The sequence below is a fragment of the Erinaceus europaeus genome, chromosome 10 (genome assembly GCF_950295315.1).
Source record: "Erinaceus europaeus chromosome 10, mEriEur2.1, whole genome shotgun sequence".
In the NCBI taxonomy this organism is placed as follows: Eukaryota; Metazoa; Chordata; class Mammalia; order Eulipotyphla; family Erinaceidae; genus Erinaceus; species Erinaceus europaeus.
Genome location: NC_080171.1, coordinates 106,964,361 through 106,988,527, shown reverse-complemented (window position 1 = coordinate 106,988,527; position 24,167 = coordinate 106,964,361). Strand labels below are relative to the sequence as shown.

General features: G+C 38.2%; 1 protein-coding gene across 1 annotated transcript; it reads left to right on the top strand.

Annotated features, from left to right (window-relative positions):
- Window positions 1-74: 74 nt before the first annotated feature.
- LOC103117766 (vomeronasal type-2 receptor 116-like) lies at window positions 75-22,160 on the top strand. Its single transcript, XM_007527883.1, has 7 exons — window positions 75-223; window positions 3,068-3,359; window positions 10,560-11,351; window positions 12,519-12,566; window positions 16,967-17,194; window positions 19,353-19,476; window positions 21,250-22,160. The coding sequence occupies exons 1-7, from the start codon at window positions 75-77 to the stop codon at window positions 22,158-22,160; spliced, it is 2,544 nt and encodes an 847-aa protein (XP_007527945.1).
- Window positions 22,161-24,167: the final 2,007 nt, after the last annotated feature.

Below are 24,167 nucleotides of genomic sequence, written 5' to 3'. Positions count from 1 at the left end.
AAGTGAAGATGACTCTGCTACCTTCCTTATTTTATTTCTTCCTGTTCTTTCATCTTTCTGCATCTTTGGATGAAATGGCAGAGGTCACATGTTTTATGGAAATAAAATATGGTTTCCACAAGAATAGGGACTTTGATATTGGTGGTTTCTTCCCAATCTTTAGATATAGCACGGATACACCAAATTTTTCTGTTATTTCAAGTACAAGGAATCATTTTGGAGAGTGAGTTCTTGATTTCAATTTTTTTTTTCCTGCAGGCTATGAGGCTATGGAAGTACAATTGTATGCAAGTTAAATATTTGATTTTTTTGCTTTATTTTGTCTCGCTTTTCTATATATACATATACACATACATATATATGCAGGAGAAATATAAATATTTGTTATATGTAAAATCTCTTTCCATTATTAGAGTTATGCCTTTGGTTGACTCTAGTAAGTAAACTTAATCTCAGTGATGCATGGAAATGCTATGTCTTTACTATTGGTTTAGTCTGTAGTGGTCAGAAAGGCATTTAAAAGAGAATTTCTACACTGACAATTGACTATATTTTTATTAGGTTGTTTCTGTGCCGAGGATCAATATGAAGCGTAAGTTTGGGGTTTTCTGCACTATGTTCTAAGCTTGTGTCTATCTCATTACTTACAGTGGGATTGTTTAGTTAGAAATATTTTTCTTGGATGTACATTTGCTTTTGAATGCTCTCCCTTTAATATATGACTCCCCCCCCCAAGGACATGAGACACAGAGCTATGAGTTGAGACAAGCAATTAGCTTTTTAAATATTTTAAAAGATAGTCTACCTAGTGTGCTTGAGGGTGATTGCAATACTTAGGATAAATAAAAACATGACTGCTCTCCTTTTTACACCTTTGAACTCACAACCATCAGTGAGTAATAGATCCCCTTGTGTTTGGAGGATAAGATCCTCTTGGTCTACAATGTTTCCTGTAAATTGCAAGCAGGCTACCTCAGAAATGTGTGCTACGTTGCGAGTCACAGTGTCGATATTGGTAAAGAGGAGCTGTTCTTGCCAAAGAGTTGAAATCAGAGCAACAGAGCAATTTATGGTTCATGTTTTCTACTTCTTCTCTTCTTTTACCACATCCTCCTCCTCCCCCTCCCTCTTTCTCTTCCTATTCTTTTTCTTTCATTCACTATCCTTTCTTTTTTCCTCCTTCTCATCCTCCCTCTCTGTTTCTCTCCCTTTCCCTCTCCCTTTCTCTCTGTTTACCCTTTCCTGGATATTATTACCATATGTAAAATTTGGTTATTTTTACTTAATAAGTAGTGAATTTGAGAACATCTTATGTACTATCATGTTTAATATGAACCCACATTAGAAAAATGGGAGTCTCTCCATAATATATATATATATAAACATATGTATATAACCATATGTATATTTAGCACTTCTCTTTAAGACATTTAATCATCTACTTTTATATAAAATTATATAAAAACCTAAATGCTGAGAACATTCCTTGTTTTACTGTAACATTTGCTAGAAATAGTAATATTCTACACTTTTCAGACAGAATAAACTTAAAAATAAATTGATCCAGCTAAGTCAGAATAATAATGAAAATTATATGACTTTAACAGTGCACAGGACTTCGTATTCCCCACATTCTCACCAGTGTTGCTATCCAGTCAAGAGTGAAGTGATGACCTGTAAAATTTTAATTGCAATTTTTTTGGGATGCCAGGCAAAAAAATCCATTTTTACATTTATTAATGACTTTGCACAGTCCACAAATTTCTTTCAAGATATGATTATGACATGGCACAAATTAATGGATTCTTAAATCTTTTTATTTTTTATTTTGTACGTTTCTTTTGTTTTTTTTTTATATGACACCTGTATGGTAGTCAATATGCATTTCAAAAACACAATTTCTCATCCCTTCAAAACGCATTTCCTTTTTATTTCAGATAGAAAGCTTTTAAAAGAGATTCAGAAACACAGACACTACACACTGCTCCACCATCCCTGGAGCTTCCTCTAATTTTAACAGTGCTTCCAGATGGTGCTAGGATTTTTTTCATTCTTTCAATTTTTTTATTACTGATTTAATATTGATTTGAAAAATTACAAGATAACAAGGGTACAATTCCATACCTTTCTTATCACCAGAATTCTGTGTCTCTATTCCCTCCATTGGAAACTGCAACCATTCTTCCAGAGTCACAGATAATAGGTTGACTATATTTCTGTAACTATCTATCCATATTTTAGCCCATTTTTTTCCTGACCTTCCTACCTTCTTTTCCTTTCTAAGTCACACCTACACCTGCTACTACTTCTGACTATCCTTCATTCCACCCCCCTCTATTTCTCTTTGGGTTCTAATGGAATTGGGCTTCAGAGCCCTCTAGCCATTTTCCCTAACATAGTGTCAGAACTGAAACCTAGCTCCTCACTCATGTGAAAGCACACAGTCTACCTGGAGAGCTATCTTTGATTTGCTTGATGGAAACATGCAGACAAAAAGAGTCATTTTTTCTTCCAATAAGTAAAGTGCATAGACATTCTACTTATTGGTTTTCTAAAAGTTTCTATCATCTTTTGGCTCTCCCCTAGTCCCTGAAAATAAGCTAAATGATGTTTAGGCATCTAATTACTGTAGTCATTTCCCTCAATATATGTTCTAATTCCTTACTTGGGCTGTTTGGGTCCTTATTCTAACTGACCTTCGTTTGAACACTTATCTCTCATTCAAACATTCCCTTTTACATCATCACTACTTCCTGTTAAAGTTTTTGTTCAGTAGCACTTTGAAAAAATTTCTTAATAAATAGAGTAACTTTTGTGATGATTTTTGAAAGTCAGTACATGGTAAATTAGTAGGCCACTGAATTTATTTTTCTTCTTGAGTAGTATTAATTTATATGCCTGATACTCAGCTGATTCGTAACCCAACTAAGCTAATTTCCAGAACTTCAGGTCAAAGGGAAAATGCCTTTAAACAGATACTGAATAAGGGTGTGCCTTTCAAAAATATATTTCAATATTATAGAAGCACATGGTTTTATCTGCATTTTCATGGTCTCTTCCAATGCAGGTTGATGTATGAATACTATGAATATGTTTTGGCTTTCATCTTTGCCATTGAGGAAATCAACAGAAACCCACTTCTCTTACCCAATGTGTCTCTGGGATATCAGGTCTATAATTCCTACCACAGTGACCAGAGAACCATGATGGGGCCTCTGCTTTGGTTGTCAGGAGGGAGAGAGGACATTCCAAATTTCAACTGTGAGAGACAGAGCAGAACTGTGGCAGTGATTGAAGGAATTTCAACACCATTTGTTCAGCAGTTGGGGACATTACTGGAACTCTATAACTTTCCACAGGTGAGAAAGGATGTGGTGTGTCCCAGATAGTATTTGTCTTATGTTCTTACACCAACAAAATGCAGAATATTACATTTTCTATAACATCCCAATGTTGACAAGAAATCTTCAATATTAGTAGAGTTTTTTGACGTAAAGTAGAGATAGAATGAGAAGCCAGTGACAAGGTCTCATCAGTTTGTAGGCATGCCAGTTTTGGGGAATCTGCATCTAAAAAATAATTACATCCCCCAAATCTTGTAGTCAGAGTGAGTTAGATACATTTAAAAATGTAAAGTTAGTGTATTTTCTCCTTGAAAAAAAAGTATCATATTGGACTCTTAAAAAGTTGCAATGATGATTATTATGTCATTAACATCAAGTTTTTACTATGAGCTGACAAAATAGTTCACTTGGACAGTGAGCTTTATTTTTCATGCACACGACTCAGGTTCAAGGCTGACCACCACTAAACTGAAAGAAGCTACTGTGTTGTGATGCCTTTACCTTGACCTCTATATCTTTATCTCTATCTTCCTGCTGGAAAATTCACCATGGAGGAGTGAAGTGCCAGAGGTGATAACAAGGAAAGCAGTACTGTATCTTTTAAGATTTCCTGGCCTTTATCCAACTCTAAAATATGTTTCTCTGGCTAAAACCAGAATTGACATTCTTCATCTTTGTAAAATTAGAGATAATATTGATGGGAGATTTGGCAAGCTGATGTATTTTATTAGGGTTATCATCCTACTAGGAGAAAAACCCAATACTTAACACATTTTTTTTAAATGAGTGATATAAACTAGTTTTGTACCTTTGAAATCTGATTGTCTTTTCTATTCTATTTTTATTATATATTTTTTTCATTTTATTTTTTATTAGTGATTTATAAGACTACAAGATAACAGGGGTAAAACTCTATACTGTTCCCACCACCAGGGCTCTGGATCTCCAATCCCTCCATTTTAAGCTACAATAGTTCTCCAAACATTGCAGATGTGGTTTAACTATTATTTCTACAACCATCTGCCTATATTTGTATATATTTGGCCTATTTTTATATAGGTCCCATCTCTTCTCTTCCTTTCCAAGTCACACATATACCTATTATTACATTCAAATGTACCTCCCTTATTCCTCCTATATCTCCAGTTCCTGGTGGAGTTGGAGTTCAAAGGTCTCTGGTCATCTTTCTCCTATCACTTCTTCCCCACTGGAAGTATGGATCAAACTTACTTTTGAAATTTTGGTTTCTGAAATTGTTTTTCCATTAAGTATGGGCATTGACAGATCGATCCATCCCCCAAGCCTGCTACTATCTTTCACTAGTGGGGTAGAACTCTGAAGTGGTGATGTTCCAAAACACATTGGTGAGGTCATTTGCCCAGTGAAGTCAGGATGGAATCATGATAGCATCTGCAACTTGGTGGCTGAAAGGCGAGAAGATATAAAGCAGGACAAAATGATTAATGAACAGGAAACAACATGTTGGAGTATAGCAGATGAGAATAGGGATCTTGGGGTGGAAAGAAGCTAGTAACTCCATTCTAGGCATGTTCAAAAGGGCCCAGGACTATCATAGTTTTACCTGAGTTTGATAGCTAGCATGGAGTTGGACAAAATGTTGTCTGAGAAGATGGTATCATAGTTGAGAAAAAGGCTAGAAAGCTGGATTAGGGAAGACAGTAGCTCCTATCTTGAAAAAAAAATCTATGAATAAAATTGACTGTTTACCCATCCTGTTTACCTTATCTAGGGCATATATATACTTTTGCAGAAGAGCCTATGTAACCTCTGAGTCCCTATTGTTCTGAGCTCACAGTTCATGGCCACAGTTGGGAAATTTGCAGGCGGCACTCATTTCAGGACAAGTCTTCCTTGAGTAGCAGGGCAGTACCCACCATTGTTGCTTTATAGTGAGGGTAATGTCCTGGGAAGGTCTCCAAGAGGGCTATGACACTGTTCTTAAAGGGAATGACCAGTGGTGGTGGAGAGAGGGATCCATTAGAGTTCTAGACCCCTCATATTTGTGTGGGAATCTAAGGATTTTCTGACAAGGGCCCCGGATGATGGGATAGTGTGTTATTGACCACAAAGGCTATTATTAAGTAAGCCAGTATCTTGCCCAACTTTTATATCCAACTTTTGTAGTCCTCCCTTTATCTGATGACTTTAGACTTTCTCCCTGTTGTTTAAGTGTTGAGTGTCATTTTTTCTTGCAAACGGAATTGGGTTTTTGGGATCTGTCTTCTTTGGGTCTTTCTGTTAGACTGCTAAACTAATTTGGTGTAAATCTAGTAAATTAGAGAATGTATGATGACTTCTTTAGGCACTTCAACTAAGATTTCAAGTTTATTAGGTCCAAGTCTAATCATCAAGAACTATTGAATACTATTACTTTGAGTTATAAAATTTCCCAATGCTTATGCATACATGTATACCTGTACCCAGTACTCTAAACCCTATCCCATATCTAGTTTCTGTATCTTTATTATATTATGTGTCATCTAACATGGGTGTAGGTAGTCCCATGTGTTAGGAAAGATCTCACCAGGTTTGAAGTGTTGCAAGGTTGACATCTTAGGCTCAGTATCTCTGGTTATACTCCACCATAAGTATTCAGTAGTGGCATAACCTGGGATGGCAGTACTAGTAGCAATTTGGTTGAGGTCAGCATAGGTGATGTGGTGGTAAGAAATCAGAGGGAAGAAATATTGAGAAGTATGGGTATAGTCCTAGAGATTCCAGGACTAGGAAAAAGGAGGATCTTAAAGAGAAGGTAAGGGGTTTATTGTAGTCTTAGAAAGAAATTAGAATAGGAATAATTAATTATTACTAAAACCAGGTTTGTTTTTATGCTAATTTAATGGTTAACATCTACAGTAATATATTTGACCTCACTTTGCTTTGTACATTTTAGTGGTATCTGAACATCTTTATATTTTAGATACTGATGGGGCCAAATGGTCTTGGTCTGTCTGGTCTAAAGTTGTAGTTGACTTAGATGTTTAAAAATTGATATATGCACATATATTTTTAGAGCTCCCTGAACAGTTTAAGCCCAGTTTCAGAGTTTGATGATCTTATAAATCTGAGGTATTGAATACTTAGGATAAAGCAAATGTTTGTACTAAGTGCTATGGGCTAGGCAGTTAGAGACTTGAAATAGAGAACATCTATTTCACCTAACATGTCATCTTAATAATGATTTATGAGAATATAAAAGAATAAGATAATAATTTAACACATTTTCCACCACCAAAAGTCTGTGCCTGCCCTCCCCCCCATTGGTAACTACTATAGTTTTCCACAGCCTAAAATGCCTGTTTCCTGCTTTGTTTTGTGATTTCTATATGTGTAAGAACTAGCATTGTATATCTAGAAAAGTCTTTTTTAAGTTTATCTTGATTAACAAACATTAACTAGAACTCCTTTGTCCTCTAATTACCTGCACTGTTCTTTCCCATTTTTATTGTGTTCTTAGTTCTAATCTACTGCTGATCACCCCATTTGGAATGTGTATTAATTTGCTTCTTCCTTTCCTGTGGGACTCCACACAGTATTTCTAGTAGGGGGGGTTGATTATGGCAAATTCCTTTAGTTTTTGAATATTTGAGGAAACATTTATTTCTCCCTCATGTTTGAAGGATAATTTTGCAGGATACAAAATGTGTGGCTGGAATTCCCTCCCCTTTAGAACTTTGAATATAGCATTCCACTTTCTCCTTGCCTCTAGGGTTTGTGAAGAGAAATCTGATGAAAGTCTGATAGCTCTACCTTTGTATGTAACTTCTTTCCTTTCCCTAGCAGCCTGTGAAATTTTTGCCTTGTCACTGAGTTCTGATAGTTTTACAATAATGTTCCTTGGTGTTGGTCTTTTTGTATTTATAAATTTGGGTGAGAGTTCTGCCTCTTAAATGAGAATGTTCTGAGGGTTTCCTAAGTGAGGGAAATTCTCAGCTAAAATTGCTCTGAAAATGTACTCTGGGCTTTTGACCTTGTCCTCCTCAGATATACCTATCACTCTTATATTGAACCTTTTGATGGAGTCTGCAATTCCACAGAGAGGAATGTCTTTCTGAACCATTCCTATCCTACATCTTTAAATTTCAGTCAAATGAACCCTCTGTCTCATCTTTAAATTGAAAGAGTAGACTAACGTGTGTCTTCTAGATTAGAATTTCTTTCTTTTACATGTGTGAGTCTACTTCCTAAGCCTTTAACCTGAGCTTGAACTGCACTCATAGTATCTTTCCCTTTATGCAGTTCTGTTTGAAGCTTTTCTTTCATGCTTCCTAACTGCTTAGTGAATTCTTTTTCTTTTATAATTTTTTCTCTTTTTAATTTTTAAAAAATTTATCTTTATTATTTATTGGTAGAGATAGCCAGAAACTGAGAGGGAAAGAGGAGGTATAAAAGGAGAGAAACATTTGTGAAGCTGCTTCACCACTCATGAAACTTTCCCCCTACACATTAGGACCAGGGGCTTGAACCCAGATCCATGTGTATTGTAACATGTACATTTAAGTAAGTTAACCACCACCAAGCCCCACTTAGTGAATTCTGACTGAATTTGCTCTTTCTATGCTTTCTAGCTTCTAAGAGAATCCTGTTCTGAGCTTTTTTGTATTTCTTTTCTTTCTTTTTTTTTTTTACTTTTTTTTTTATTTAAGAAAGGATAAATTAACAAAACCATAGGGTAGGAGGGGTACAACTCCACACAATTCCCACCACCCAATCTCCATATCCCATTCCTTCCCCTGATAGCTTTCCCATTCTCTATCCCTCTGGGAGCATGGACCCAGGGTTTTTGTAGGTTGCAGAAGGTGGAAGGTCTGGCTTCTGTAATTGCTTCCCCGCTGAACATGGACTTTGACTGGTTGGTCCATACTCCCAGTCTGCCTCTCTCTTTCCCTAGCAGGGTGGGTCTCTGAGGAAGCAAAGCTCCAGGACACATTGGTGGGGTCTTCAGTCCAGGGAAGCCTGGCCGGCATCCTGATGACATCTGGAACCTGGTGCCTGAAAAGAGAGTTAACATACAAAGCCAAACCAATTGTTGAGCAATCATGGACCCAAAGGTTGGAATAGTGGAGAGGAAGTGTTAGGGGGCTACTCACTGCAAACTCTAGTGTACTTCTGGTTTCAGGTATATATTTTGCAGTAGTTTATGCATACGTGTGAACATATGCTCTCTCTCACTGAAACTGGTGCATATCTAGGTTGTGGGACTTTGTTAGAAAGTGAACCACCTGGGATGGAATTAGAGTATACTATGAAAGGAAAGGTCTCACCCATGTAATGAAGCTGAAGGGTTGTCATTCCACACAGTCTGAAGTGAAGCATGTTGAGGTGGCAATCGTTGCGATCGGCAGATGCAACATTATTTGATATGGATTGGGAGAGGCATACGGGAAAGTGGGCCCTATCCAAGAGTTCCAGGACTGGGGGAAGTAGAGGCTCTATAGTGGAGATGTGAGGTTCCTGCTGTCTTAGGGTTCCAAAAGACAATCGATAGTTAATGTTATCATCACATTATTTGGTAATTGGGTTAACTTTGAAAAGTACTTTTGTTAGGGTTTGCTGTACAGTATCCAGTATCTTGTATATAGCTGTGCTATTGGTTGCTTCTGATCTGCTTGGTCTAGGCTTTTGAAAGAGTCTGCATATCAAATACACAGCCTATACATTAAAAAGACTTAGTCTGTGTTTTAAAAAACTTCGAGACATACAATTAATTTTCCCCCTCTCATATTAATTAACTAGTGATTTATATGACTACATTTTACTAGGAGTGTACATAAACACCATTCCCACCACTGAAGGACTGTGACCCATCCCTCCCACCCACTCCCACCCCCACTGGCCCAGTAAGCTGCATGTCTACCCCTCACCACAGTGCTTTTATTTGGTGCCCTATTTACAATTTGCTTAGGTCCTTTTGTATTTCTTAATTCCTTAATAAAAAATTCCTTCAACTTTTGATCATGTTTCTTGATATTATGCTTAGATTCTTGGAGAGACCTCATAATGAGCTTTCTGCAGTCTTTCTATGATAATCTCTCTACATCTTTAATTTTCTGGCATCCCTGTTTTTCATTTCTATCTTCCTGATATGGCATTGTTTCTTGCTTAGGTCTACTTTTCTGGTTACAGTTTTATTGTGCTGGTTATTACTGGTCAGCATGAGGTGCTAGTCTTGTGTTCACTAGGCTTATATTTGTTTATATATTTCTTGGCAGAAGTGGGGTTTGTTGTGGTTGGGTTTTTTTTTTTTTTCTTGCTTCCAAGATTATTGCTGGGACTCAGTGCCTGCACCATGAATCCATTGCTCCTGGAAGCTATTTGTGTTGCCCTTATTGTTTTATTGTTGTTGTGGTTATTGTTGTTGCTACTGATATCATTGTTGTACAAGACAGAGAGAAATGGAAAGAGGAGGAGAGAAAGATAGACACCTATTGACCTGCTTCACCACCTGTGAAGCAACCCCCCTACATTGGGGACCCAGAGGCTTGAACCAGGATCCTTATGTCAGTCTTTGCACTTTGCACCATGTGTGCTTAACCCACTGTGCTACTGCCTGACCCCAGCTTCCTTATGGTCACAAATGTTCCCTGTTTTTTGGTGTGTACTTGCTAAAGCCCCTGAGTCAAAGATTGAAAGGTCATAAGCTCCCTTCTCTCTCCACTGGCACTGTAAACTGCCTTCTTTTCTTTCTGCACATGGAGGCAAAATGGCGCTTCACTGTGCCACCTGGAACACTAAATCCCTTTGGCATCAAATTTGTGCTCCTTCTTGCCTTAACTGACTATGCTTTTGGGCACCCACCTGAGGCTGCAGGTGTTTCAGCAGTAGCCGCTGGATTCTGTTTAGGTCAATAATTGTATTAATTTATTGTTTTGGGGGGAGATCAGACCTGATCCTGATTAGCCCATGGCCACACCTCCTGGATCTGTTCTTAGCAACTAATGAGTATTTGCTCTACAGATGTCCTATAAGCAGAAAGTTTTCATCTTCTAGATGAGTCATCAATACACACAATAAAATTGGGGGTGTGCCCAGAAGAACTGAGACTTTATACACATACCTTTATTGCTGTTTTTTTTTTTTCTAGGAGAGGAAACCGATAAAATTGATATATAGGCTTTATTGTATGTGCTTGTCTCACTGGAGCCACTTCTAAATGTTAATAGTTGTTATATTATTGTTATTTTTTAATTTCAGGTCAGCTATGGTATGTTTGACCCTTCACTGGATGACAAAAGGCAGTTTCCATCTCTGTACCAAATGGATTCTGAGGAATCATTGTTACCCTATGGGATAGTAAAATTATTAGTGTATTTCAGATGGACTTGGGTTGGACTACTTGTTTCAGATGACTGGAATGGTGAGCGTTTCACTGGGAAAATGAATGTGGAAATGTCCAAAGAAGATATCTGTATAGCCTGCATAGAAGTTTCTTCCCTTGAGATGATAAATTCAGTCAAGAAAATCTGGGCCACCATTACTGACTGCTCAGTCAATGTGACTGTTGTCTATGGGGACAGTAAACCACTATTATTATTGAAGTATATGCAAAAGGAACATCAAGTAATTGGGAAAGTGTGGATCATTAGTTCACGGTGGAGTTTCACCAAAAGGGAAAGTTTTATACTTGATAGTTTCCACGGGACTCTATTATTTTCAAAGCAAAAGAGTGAGATTCCTGGTTTTAAACATTTTCTTCAAACAGTTAACCCTTTAAAATATCCAGAAGATATTTTCCTTAGTAGACTTTGGCCTTTTATGTTTGGTTGTTCCTTTTCTGAGTTTGATTGTATAACATTAGAAAAATGTCCACTAAATTCTTCTTTGACTATTTTTTTTCGTAATGCTGACATAAGCATGCAAGCTCTCGCTAAGTTTGTTTATGATGCTGTGTACTCTGTAGCCTACTCCCTCCACAAGCTGCTTCACCAAAGAACACCAGAGGGATCTAAGGATAATGCAAATACCCTGATACTTCATCCCTGGCAGGTAATTCTTTTACCCACTTCATTGTTCCATCTGGAATTTATTACTTGTAGAAACATGTGGTAATAAATAAGATTTTTCTCAGGACTGGGAAGATACTATAACTGTTCTGCAAAATGCCTTTATGTCTGAAGGCTCTGAGGCCCCAGGTTCATTTCCCAGCACTATTATAAGCCAGAGCTGAGCAGTGTTATGGTAAAAAGAAAAGAAAAAAAATTTGAAATTTGTAACAAGATTTTCTCATTTTAAGGGTAAATCAGAAAATACAGTGGAATTTAATATTATGAACTAAATGAAGATGCATACTTTGCCAAGAAATATATACAAATGTGTACATATATATATGTATATATATTCAAGAAATAGAAGTTATCACTACTTAAAGGAAATCTTTGTAACATTTTACCTGAGAGTAAATGTTAGCTACATCCTTTCAACAGTTTTTATCACTGACTATTTCTAGGCTTGTACATATAGATGCTCTAAAATGACTATTGGAGAGATTTGAACATCCACTTTGTACCTAGACTTCTGTATGCCAAATGTATATTCTTTTTAAATTTAAAATACTATTAAAATACATGAATTACTACATTTATTACACATATGAGAATAATTTGCAGGTAAAAAGGTTTTAAAATTATCATCATAGTTATGATAACAATAATTATTGTTCAGAACTCTGCTCATCTCTGGCTCATGGTTGGGGCCATTAAACCTGGGGTTGTGGATCCTCCAGCATGAAAATATTTTTGCAGGGGCCAGGTGGTAGTGCATTTGCTTAAGTGCATACATTACAGCAGGCTCAAGCCCCTGCTCCTCACATTACAGCAGGGGAAAGCTGTAAGAGTGAAGAAGCAGTGCTACAGATGTCTCTCTATCTCTCAGCCTCTGTAGCTCCCCCTTTCCTCTCAATTTCTCTCTGTCTCTATCTCATAATAATGACCTTTAAAAAAGGAAATGTTTTTGCATAACCATTATGCTATCTCCTCTTCTTTAAATGTAATTGTCACTGGATCAGCAACTGAATTACTAGAAGACTTGGGAGTCTGGAAGATGCTTGAAGGGACTCTACTGAGATGCTCCCCTAAAGCAGGGAAAGCAAATGGTGAAACCCAGAGAGTTTATTTTCTTGGTTCCTTTATTTATGTGTCTTAAAATACATTTAAGAAATTCCAAGAAGATTTGCTCAAACAGGAAGCAGAACAAAGAGAACAAGTAAGTATATAAGCAGTTTAGGCTTCTGATGAACTGTTCGGGTTGAATGTATCATGTCTATACAATTCAAATTGAATCTCAACATTTTTTATGACTGTTGGGCTTAGCAGCAGGTGATGAATCTTGGGGTTTTTTACCACATAGGGGCTGTTTCCCCAAAAGCCCCTCACTGTTTGAGAAGTCCCTGGCTTTTTACAGAGTACTGAGTTCTTAAGACATCCTGTCTAAGTGTTTACCCATGCCTAAAAATTTCCTTAAAATTTTATTCCTTTCATGCATTTGTGATTAATAGTTGTTTACAATATTGTTATACCACATGGCATATAGTTCCACAGCACACTCCCTACCAAAGTTCTGTGTCCCCCTCTCTCCCAGCAATAACCACCATAGTTCTGCCAGAGTCTTAGAGATACTTTGTTTGCTTTTGCTTTGTTTGTTTTACAAATTCATGTGTTTCAGTTTCCTAGTTTCCGCATATCAGTGAAACCATCTGGAAGTTCTCTTCTTTCTTATTTATATAGTCAAGCACCATCACCTCCACTTCCATCTATTTGTTCCAATAAAAATAACGTCATTTTTTTTCTGATCACATTCCATGGAGTATATATCCCATAACATCTTAATATTTTATCCTAAAAAATTCTTAAGACTTTTCAGCTACGAATTTGTGGATGCTACCATGATGTCATACTGACTTCCCTAGGCAGATGACCATGCCAATGTGTCCTGGAACCTCACCTCTCCAGAGCCTTATCAAACTAGGGGAAAATAGAGACAGGCTGGGGGTGTAGACCAACCTGCCAATGTCTATGTTTAGTGGAGAAGCAATTACAGAAGTCAGATCTTCCACCTTCTGCATCCCATGAGGAATTCTGGTCCATACCTCCAGATCTATAAAGAATAGGGAGGCTTCCTATGGAGGGGGTGGAAATTGTACCCCCTTTATCCTACAATCTTACTAATCATTTTTAAATCACTAATAAAAAATTATTAAGACATGCTGCCAATGAATGAGTCATTAGTGATTTAAAACTGTATTTGTCTTGTCCAGCAAGTAGCTCACATGGCAAGTGATCCTGGTTTGTCATGTCTACAACCAGGTCTGAACTTGGCCATTAATATATTGGGGAAAGCTTTGGTACTTTGGTCTCTCTTAATTCCTCTCTCTCTCTCCCTCTCCTTCACCCTCTTCTTCTCCCTCTCCTTCTCCCTCTCTCTCTCTTTATCCCTGAATGTGGAACAGTCAAATTGGAGCAGTTAAGCCTAGTGACAACAAATTAAAAATATAAAAAGTATAAATTCAAATTGAAGTGTTTGTCCTCAAGAGTCAGGAAACAGTGACAATTCTTTATATAATCACATGTATATTCATACCTTTATTAAAATTGACACTTAATTGGAGCAGATGTTTTCTACTTATCAATGTGGATAAGATATTTAACCCCAGATTTAATGGAATCTCCAAGTTCTCACCAATTATTTTAAGAGCATAGAACAAAAGCTAAATACTTATTTGGAATAAGAAAATACCTAAAATTGCCAAAATAATCTTGAGAAAAAAGAACAGAACTGGAGGTATCACAGTCCCAGGTCTCAAACTATATTACAGGGACATTGTAATAAAAACTGCCTGGTACTAGGACACAAATAGACTGACCAATGAAAAATATTTAAGAGTTCAGATCCTGGAAAAGGATGACAGAGGACCTAGTGAGGAGTATAATGTTATGTGGAAAACAGAAATGTTATGCATGTACAAACGATTGTATTTACTGGCTATTGTAAAACACTAATCCCTCCAAGATGAAAAAAAAAAGGAAATAGAAAAAAGTTCCATTCTAAGGCATGCATGTGCACATGTATTATGCCCATGTGCATACGAAGACTTACTGGTGAGAAATTAAGCAGTGCTTCCTCTCAAAAATAAAAAAAGATATAAAGCAGAACAAATTGTTTAATAATCAAAAAACTAAAGGCAAGAATATAGCAGATGAGATTGGGGTCTCCATTTTGGAAAAAACTAGTAGGTCTATTTTGGGTATATTCCAAGAGGCCCATGACTTTACTAAATTTTGCCTGAGCCCAACAATTAACATGCAGGTGAGCTAAAGGCACTGTCTGAGAAGATGGTGTCAGGGTTGGAAATAAGACTAAAAGCTGGATCATGGCAGAGAGTAGCTCTCAAGTATGGGAAAAGTATATAAATACCATTAACTGTAAATGTCATTTGTTTGATCTGGGGTCTATATTGAGCACAGGAGCCTATGAAAAAGAAAGGAGAAGAAAAGTATCTTTTTTAAATTTATTTTTTATTTAAGAAAGGACAAATTAACAAAGCCATAGGGTAAAAGGGGTACAACTCCACACAATTCCCACCACCCAATCTCCATATCCCCTCGCCTCCCCTGATAGCTTTCCCATTCTCTATCCTTCTGGGAGCATGGACCCAGGGTCGTTTTGGGTTGCAGAAGGTGGAAGGTCTGGCTTCTGTAATTGCTTCCCCGCTGAACATGGACTTTGACTGGTTGGTCCATACTCCCAGTCTGCCTCTCTCTTTCCCTAGTAGGGTGGGTCTCTGGGGAAGCAGAGCTTCAGGACACATTGGTGGGGTCTTCAGTCCAGGGAAGCCTGGCCGGCATCCTGATGACATCTGGAACCTGGTGCCTGAAAAGAGAGTTAACATAGAAAGCCAAACCAATTGTTGAGCAATCATGGACCCAAAGGTTGGAATAGTGGAGAGGAAGTGTTAGGGGGGTACTCACTGCAAACCCTAGTGTACTTTTGCTTTTAGGTATATATTTTGCAGTAGTTTATGGATACGTGTGAACATATGCTCTCTCTCACAGAACCTGGTGTATATCTAGGTCTTGGGACTTTGTTAGAAAGTGAACCACCTGGGATGGAATTAGAGAATGCTACAAAAGGAAAGGTCTCACCCAAGTAAAAGCTAAAGGGTTGTCATTCCACACCTGAAGTCTCTGGACGCAGTCTGAGCTGAAGCATGTTGAGGTGGCAATCGTTGTGTTGATTAGGTTGCGATCGGCAGTTGCAATATTATTTGATATGGATTGGGAGAAGCATGCGGGAAAGTGGGCCCTATCCTAAGGTTCCAGGACTGGGGGAAATACAGGCTCTTTAGTGGAGATGTGAGGTTCCTGCTGTCTTAAGGTTCAAAAAGACAGTGGATAGTAATCTTATTATCACATTATTTGGTAACTGGGTTAACTTTGAAAAGTCCTTTTGTTAGGGTTTGTTGTATAGCACCCAGTATCTTGTAAATAGCTGTGCCACTGGTTGCCGCTCATCTACTTGGTCTAGACTTTTGAAAGAGTCCACATATCAAATGCACAGCCTATATATTAAGAAGACTCAGTCTGTGTTTTAAAAACTTCGAGACATACAATTAATTTTTCCCCTCTCATATTAATTAACTAGTGATTTATATGACTACACTTTACTAGGAGTGTACATAAAAACCATTCCCACCACCAAAAGACTATGTCCCATCCCACCCACCCACCCCCACCCCCACCCCCACCCCCACCCCCATCCCCATCCCCCACCGGCCTAGGAAGCCACATGTCTACCCCTCACGACAGGGTTTTTACTTTGATGCCCTACTTTCAATTTGGTCAGGTCCTACTTTTAGTTTCCCTTTCAGATCTTCTTTCTCAACTTCTGTTGATGAGTGGGATCATTCCATACTCATCTTTATCTTTCTGACTTAGCTCACTTAACATAATTCCTTCTAGCTCTGTCCAAAAGAAACGTATCTTAAAAAGAAATTTTCTCAAGTTCATTAGTTCAGGAAACTTTAAAATAAGACTTTTTCTTAAACTCTATTGATAACTAGAGATAATATAGATAGTCTGTAGTTTACTGTTAAGTCCATATAGACAACATTTCAAGATAAGACCTGTACGTTTTAACTGAATATAAATATAAGATTTTAAGATATATAAAAATATTTTTTTAATTTATTTATTACCAGAACACTGCTCAGCTCTGACTTTATGTAGTACAGGGGATTGAACCTGGGATTTTGCAGCCTCAGGCAAGAGACTCTCTCTCTCTCTTGTATAGTGTCTTTTAAAATTATTTTAATTTTTATATATTTTTATATTACAGTTACATGTCAACAGAGGTTTGAATCCACACCAGTCCCACCACCAGAGTTCTGAATCTTTACTCTCCCCACTATAATCCACCTCAGTTCCCACTAAGGTTGTAGACATGGGTCGACCATCTTCTCTACAACTATCTGTCCGCATTTGTACAAGCCCATTCTTTTCCTGATTCAACCCTCTCTTTCCCTGTAAGCCACTCATGAAATGATAACTACCTCCATAGGGACCTCTCTCTTTCTGTTTCAAAATTATTCTCTAATTCATCTCTTTCAGCTCCACCAAGCTCTGAGAACCACTCAATTTACCAACAGTGCTGGTGACCATGTGACTAAGGATGAAAATAGAAATTCTACTGTACAATATGACATTCTGAACCTTTGTAATTTTCCATTGGGTCTCGAAAAGATAGTGAAAGTGGGAAAATTTGTCCCGAGGGCTCCAGATGGTCAAGAGATCACCATCCATGAAGAAATAATAGAGTGGGCCATCGAGTATGATGAGGTTAGTACACTTCAATATAACTTTTGACTGAATGTGCATACCAAAATAAAGCTTTTACATGAAAAGCATTTCATTGTATTCAAACTTTCTACATGGTTGTCAATGGATAACACATAACTCATGTTCTTATATATTAAATATCTTAATTTGTAGTCTATAGAACATAGAAAGACTATACCTATTTACCTCTATTATAGGAACAAGAATAGTAAACTTTAAACCTTTTTTTTGTGTGTGTGGTTGGGCATTAGCTGCAGTGTCAGTATGTATATTAGCTATGTTGTTAATAACAATTTTTGGGCCCAGAGACAGCATAGTAGTTATGCACAAAAAAAAAAAAAAGACTTTCATGAATGAGGCTCAGGGGTCCCGGGTTTAATCTCTGGCACACCAAAAAAAAAAAAAAAAAGAAGGAAAAATCCATCCATACAAGTCAATGTCTGTTGTTATTTTCATTATTGAGGTAAAATATGTATGCATATGTGGTCAGGTAACTTATAATTACACATTAAGTGTATTTGAACCAACTGAGTCTTCTGTGAAATTCCATTATTAATCAAAATACACATAGGTTCTTAAATCTTTAGTGACTTATGAGATAAGATATTTAAAAGATAATCTACGTAGTGATAATGTGCAGAAAGGGACTCCTTGATAACTAATGGTTGGGATCTAAAGAGGTGTATCCACTTTGTGAAATACTCTGGCACTCCTTAGAAAAGTAAATATAGAGAGAGTCGGGCGGTAGCACAGCAGGTTAAGCGCATGTGGCACGAAGCGCAAGGACTGGTGGAAGGATCCCGGTTCAAGCTCCCTTTCCACACCTGCAGGGGAGTCGCTTCACAAGTGGTGAAGCAGGTCTGCAGGTGTCTATCTTTCTCTCCCCCTCTCTCTCTTTGCCTCCTCTCTCTATTTCTCTCTGTCCTATCCAACAACAACGACTTCAATAACAACAATAACTACATCAACAACAACAACAACAAAAACAAAGGCAATAAAAGGGAAAATAAATAAATATTGAAAAGTTAAAAAAAGTAAATATAGAAATGCAGGATTATCCAGAAATATCTCTTTAGGAGCACTACGTAGGTGAAGAAACTGAAATCATTATTTCAAAGTCATGTCAGTGACTCCATGTTTATTCTGGTAAGATTCACAGCAACCATGAAATATATGGAAACAACACAAATGTTAAAGGATAAAATAGACAGTGTGTTATATATTAATGTATATGCATATATATGAAATGTAAGATAGTAGAGTGGTTGTTTTTAAGAGTAGGCAGTAGGGTAAATGGATAGATATTGATTAGTGTGAATAAATTTTGAGTTCTGAGGAAAATAAGTTCTGGGTGGTCTGATGTACTGTATGACAATTAATTTGCTACACTGTATACTTGTAATTTGCTAAAAGATTGGGCCTTAAATCTTTTTACCATAATGAAAAATAATAGTATGTAAATTTAAAATTTAAATCACCAAGTTTTCTTGAGTTTTATATATATATATTTTTTAAATTTCTTTATTGGGGTTTTAATGTCTTACATTTGACAGTAAATTCAACAGTTTGTACATGCACAACATTTCTCAGTTTTCCATATAACAATACAACCTCCTCCTTATAACAATAAGGTCCTCTGTCATCCTTACCCAGGGAGGGTACTATATTTTACAAAGACATGAGAGACAGCATTGTTACAGTTCAGTGAATAACTTGACTCATACATTTTGTACTGAAAGAAGTAAGTTATTCAGATATTTTGCTTTTGAACAGATAAATGACTTTTCACTGTTTTTTTCTGTCATCACTGGATCCTTGCTGCTCTGGGCTAACTTTCTTCAGGTAGAAAAAGAAATACAAAGACAGGGAGACAATACCACAGCACCCAAGCTTCCTTAGTATGGTGGAGACTATGGCTAGAACCTGTTGATACATGAAAAGTTAGTGTCCTTTCAAGGAAGTAATCTACCTGATCCCAATAGTGAAATATTTTAGCCGAATATGGACTTTTTTTTTCTAATTTATGTATTCACTGTTCATCTAGATTTATCTGAAAGATACTATACACTATAAATACTTCAACAAATAATATGATTTGGCTTTAGAACTATTCTAATCCATCTGTTATGAGTTTATTAGCAACATTTATTTTGCTCAGGTTCCAATGTCTGTATGCAGTCAGAGTTGTGGCCCAGGATTTAGGAAAATCCCACAGAACATCAAAGCCACATGCTGTTTTGACTGTGTCAAGTGTGCAGAAAATGAGATTTCCAATAAGACAGGTAAGAGTCAGCAAAGTCTTTACTTCTGTCATCACTTCATCCTAATTACATAAAATTTTATTTGGACTCATAAAGTGTTATTTCTTCCTGTTGTTGTGGTCCGGTGTCGGGCTGCACCGCAGAGAAGAGAGAGGAAGTCTGGAGCAAGGGGGTACACAAATCTTTATTATAGGATGCGGGGGTGGCTCAGGCCACGTGGAGTCAGCTGACAATGGCCATCCCCACTACCTAACCACGGGGTGAGAGAAGGGAGAGAAATCTGCGAGAGGGGGAGCGGAGAGCCCAGAGAGGGGGGGGGGTGAGGGGGCTTTTTATTGGGTGACAACCAGGGGTGCCGTGTGGGACCAGGATTGGTTGAAGGGGGGCACTGCTAGCATTTCGCAGGCTGTGGTAAAACCTGGGGGCGGAGACTGCATCAGAATAATTCCTCAGCGTCATCTTCCATTTTTTATTACTCATGTGATCAGTCATGTAACAGATGAAGGAGGTGATGGTAGAGTGTGACAGATAAAATTACTTAACAGTGGGCTGGGCACATGGCACGAAGTTCAAGGACGGGTGTTAACCACCCAGTTCCAGTCCTCAACTTCCCACCTGCAGGGAGGGGAGGTCTCTCCAAGCGGTGAAGCAGGTTTGCAGGTGTCTTTCTCTCCTCTTACCTGTCTTTCCTTCCTCTCTCAGATTTCTCTGTCCTATCCAACAACAACAGCAGCAATAACAACAAAAATAGAAAACAATGGTCACCAGATTGGTAGTGCAGGCACCGAACCCCAGTGGTAATCCTGGAGGGAAAAAAAAAAGCGATTAGGTTGTTTTTCTAAAGATGAACTTTTTTTTAATAGCATAAAGGAGAGAGTATTAGAAAACAGGCAAATCAGACATACATATGGAGAGAGAGAGAGAGAGAGAGAGAGAGGGAGAGGGAGAGGGACAGGGACAGAGATAGAGAGAAGTAATTTAGGTAACGAAGAGTGTCTTACTTGACTAAGAGAAAGGTTAAGATCCTTAGGGAGTGGGGCGGTGGTGCAGCGGGTTAAGTGCATGCGGCACAAGTGCACGTAGCACGAAGCCCAGCGATTGGTGGAAGGATCCAGGTTTGAGACCCCGTCTCCCCATCTGCCCTGGAGTCCCTTTACAGATGGCAAAGCAGGTCTGCAGGTGTCTATCTTTCTCTCCCCTCCTCTCTTCTTTTCTCTCTGTCCTATCCAATAACGACGACAACAAATAAAGCAGCAAGGGCAACAAAAGGGAATAAATAAATAAACATTTAAAAATTTTAAAAATATGATCATTAATAGGAAGTGTGGTTATGAAACAGGGTGATACACTACTAATTATATTTGTCTTTTTCTAAAAGTAATATATCATATGTAAAGACCATATTTTTATCACTGCAACATATATCTTACAGTAAATCTAGAAAAAAATATTTTATCAGAAAAAACAATTATTTTATGCAATAAAATATATGCAGGTTTCTAATAAGTACCTTTAAAGCCTACATGTACAATGAATGACTTAAGGATTTAGTATAGAAATCTATATATTTGAAGTATCTTAAAGATTATCTATTGTACAGTCACTATCAAATAAAAATTAATTGTATGTAGCAGGTGTAAGGAAAACCCTGTCTATAGAGATGGACACTGACCAGTTGGGTTAAGTGCTTTAGAAGCATGTTATAAGTATCCAGGAGAGGAAGACATTATGCCTTGAAGTTACCAAAAAACTCCAAAGCATGAGACAATGAGATTTTTGCTATTTTTTCTCCAGATGCCCTTGAATGTATGAAATGTCCAGATAACCAGTATCCAAACAGTAGGAAAGATCACTGCCTCCCTAAGACTGTAACCTTCCTGGCTTTGGAGGATCCACTCGGGACAGCATTGGCCACAATTGCCATTTCCTTTTCTGCTCTCACAGCTCTGGTTCTTGCAGTCTTTGTGAAGTACAGACACACCCCCATAGTGAAGGCCAATAACAAGACTCTCAGCTACATTCTTCTCATCTCCCTCCTCCTGTGTTTCCTCTGCTCCTTCCTCTTCATTGGGCATCCCAACACAGCCACCTGCATCCTCAGACAAATCCTATTTGGAGTGGTGTTTACTGTGGTGGTTTCAACCATTTTGGCAAAGACTATCACTGTGCTGATGGCCTTCAGGAGCATAACACCAGGCAGGAAAGCAAACTGGTTTTGGAGGTCAGGAATATCCAGCTCAGTCATCTGCACTTGTTTTTTTATCCAAGTAACTCTCTCTGGCATTTGGCTTGGAGTCTCTCCTCCATTCATTGATATTGACACGCACAGTGAGTATGGCTTCCTCATCATTGAGTGCAATAAGGGCTCAGTCACTGCCTTCTACTGTGCCCTGGGATTCATGGGATTCTTGGCCCTGGTGAGCTTCATCTTAGCTTTCCTGGCCAGGAACCTGCCTGACACCTTCAATGAAGCCAAGTTCTTGACATTCAGCATGCTGATGTTCTGCAGTGTCTGGCTTACCTTCCTCCCTGTGTACCACAGCACCAAGGGCAAGGTCATGGTGGCTGTGGAGGTATTCTCCATCCTGACATCCAGTGCCGGCATATTACTTTGCATCTTTGCCCCCAAATGCTATATAATTCTAGTAAGACCTGACAAGAACACTTTGGCTGTCTTAAAGAAGAATAAGTTTCTGCACCTGTGAATATTTACCTTCTGTCTCTGAAGGAAAAGGAGAAAGGGATAATTGGAAAATAAACCACACCTTTTGACACAGATGATACAATCTTATATTGCTGCATTTAATTCTGGTTTATAGTTTAATCTTGCCATTATATCCTATTGGTAAGTAATATGAAATATGCAGTTCCTTAGCTTATTGAATTTTGTGAACATAAATAATAATTTAGATGTGCCTTACTCAAATTAAATTTATTGCTAAATCCTATAAATTTTATACGTCATGTAACACATCCTTTCTTGTTTGTTTTCTTAATGAAATAAAAAAGGATTCATAAGGCAGTTGTTAACACAATTTCTTACCTTTCTATCATAAATGTCTGTACACACACACCACACCCCCTGTCAACTTAGGTCACCCTTCTGGATGAACTGGAACCCCAAAGCTCACTCTATCTGCTCCCGTCCATACTCCCAGCCTTGAGTCCTGAACCTGGTTGTACAGATCATACCCAGTCCAAGTTTCACCCTATGTTCTGCCTTTCTTCCTTGTTTAAAACTTTCACATATTAGAAAGATCATCTGATATTCATCCTTCTTCTGAATGACATTTTTTTTTCTGTATTTATCTGCCACTTTCTTCTAGACACTCATCTTAAGCAGAAGTCTTGGAGTAGTGCCCCAGTAACTGTTTAATTTTCTGCCTCTTTTTAAGCCTCAAGATATAGAGAATAAAGGTGTATAATTTTTTATTTATAAACATGAAACACTGACAAGAACCACAGGATGAGAGGAGTACAACTCCACACAATTCCTACCACCAGAACTCCATATCCCATCCCCTCCTCTGGTGGCTTTCCTATTCTTTATCCCTCTGGGAGTATTGACCCAGGGTCATTATTGGGTGCAGAAGGTGGAAGGTCTGGCTTCTCTAATTGCTTCCCCGCTGAACATGGGCATTGACAGGTCGATCCATACTCCCAGCCTGTCTCTCTCTTTCCCTAGTGGGGAGAGGTTCTGGGGAAGCGGGGCTCCAGGATACATTGATGGGGTTGTCTGTCCAGGAAAGTCCAGTTGGCATCACAGTAGCATCTGGAACCTGGTGGCTGAAAGAAGAGTTAACATATAAAGCCAAACAAATTGTTGAGTAGTCATGAAACTAAAGGCTAGAATAGTGCAGATGAAGAGTTGGGGGGGGGTCTCCATTTTGTAGATAGCTAGTAGGCATATTTTAGTTATATTCCAAAGGGGCTATGGCTATACTAGTTTTGTTTTGTTTTTTTCCCTGAGCCTGAAATGTGATATGCAGGTAGATCCAGGTTATTATCTGGGGGAGATGAGGTCATGGCTGGAAAAAGGTACAGAAAGCTAGATCAGGGAAGACAGTAGCTCCCAGTTATGGGAAAGGTGTATAAATATTGTTGACTATAAACCCCATCAATTTGATCTGATCTGGGGCCCATATTCAGTTTAGGAGCCTATGTGACTTCTGCATCCCTGTAGAGCTGAGCTCACATTCTGTGGTCATGAGTAGGAATGTTCCAGGCTGCCCCAATTTCAGAACACATCTTCCTCAGGTGGAACACAGAGTACGTTGTCCATCCTCCCTTCGGAGGATGGAATATTCTCTACCGTTGTTGATCCAAGTTGAGGGCAAGGTCCTATGGGGGCCCACAAAGGGGTCTATTGTATTGTTCCTGATAGAGATGATCGGTAACAATGGATAGAAGGGTTTATTCAAGGTCTAGGCCCATCATATCTGTTTGGGACTCCAATCTCAGGACTCCCCGACTAGGGCCCCAGCTGATGGGGTGGCCTGATAGTGACTGAAGAGTCATCGTTAAAGTGTGGGGATCTCTGGTCCCCACCTGAGGGAAAAAGCAGTGAAGCAGGTCTGCAGGTGTCCATCTTTCTCTCTCTTCTCCCCCTCTCAATTTATCTCAGTCTTATCAAATAAAATGGGGAAAAAACTAACTTTGTGAAGGATGAAAGTATTCATAACCATTGAGTTTAAAAGAAAAAGAGAGAGAGA

Coding starts and splice junctions, on each gene's coding strand:
- LOC103117766 (XM_007527883.1), top strand. CDS start 75: ATGGCAGAGGTCACATGTTTTATGGAAATAAAATATGGTTTCCACAAG. Junction 12,567..16,966: donor AAGCAGAACAAAGAGAACAA/GTAAGTATATAA, acceptor CATCTCTTTCAG/CTCCACCAAGCTCTGAGAAC. Junction 17,195..19,352: donor GGGCCATCGAGTATGATGAG/GTTAGTACACTT, acceptor TATTTTGCTCAG/GTTCCAATGTCTGTATGCAG.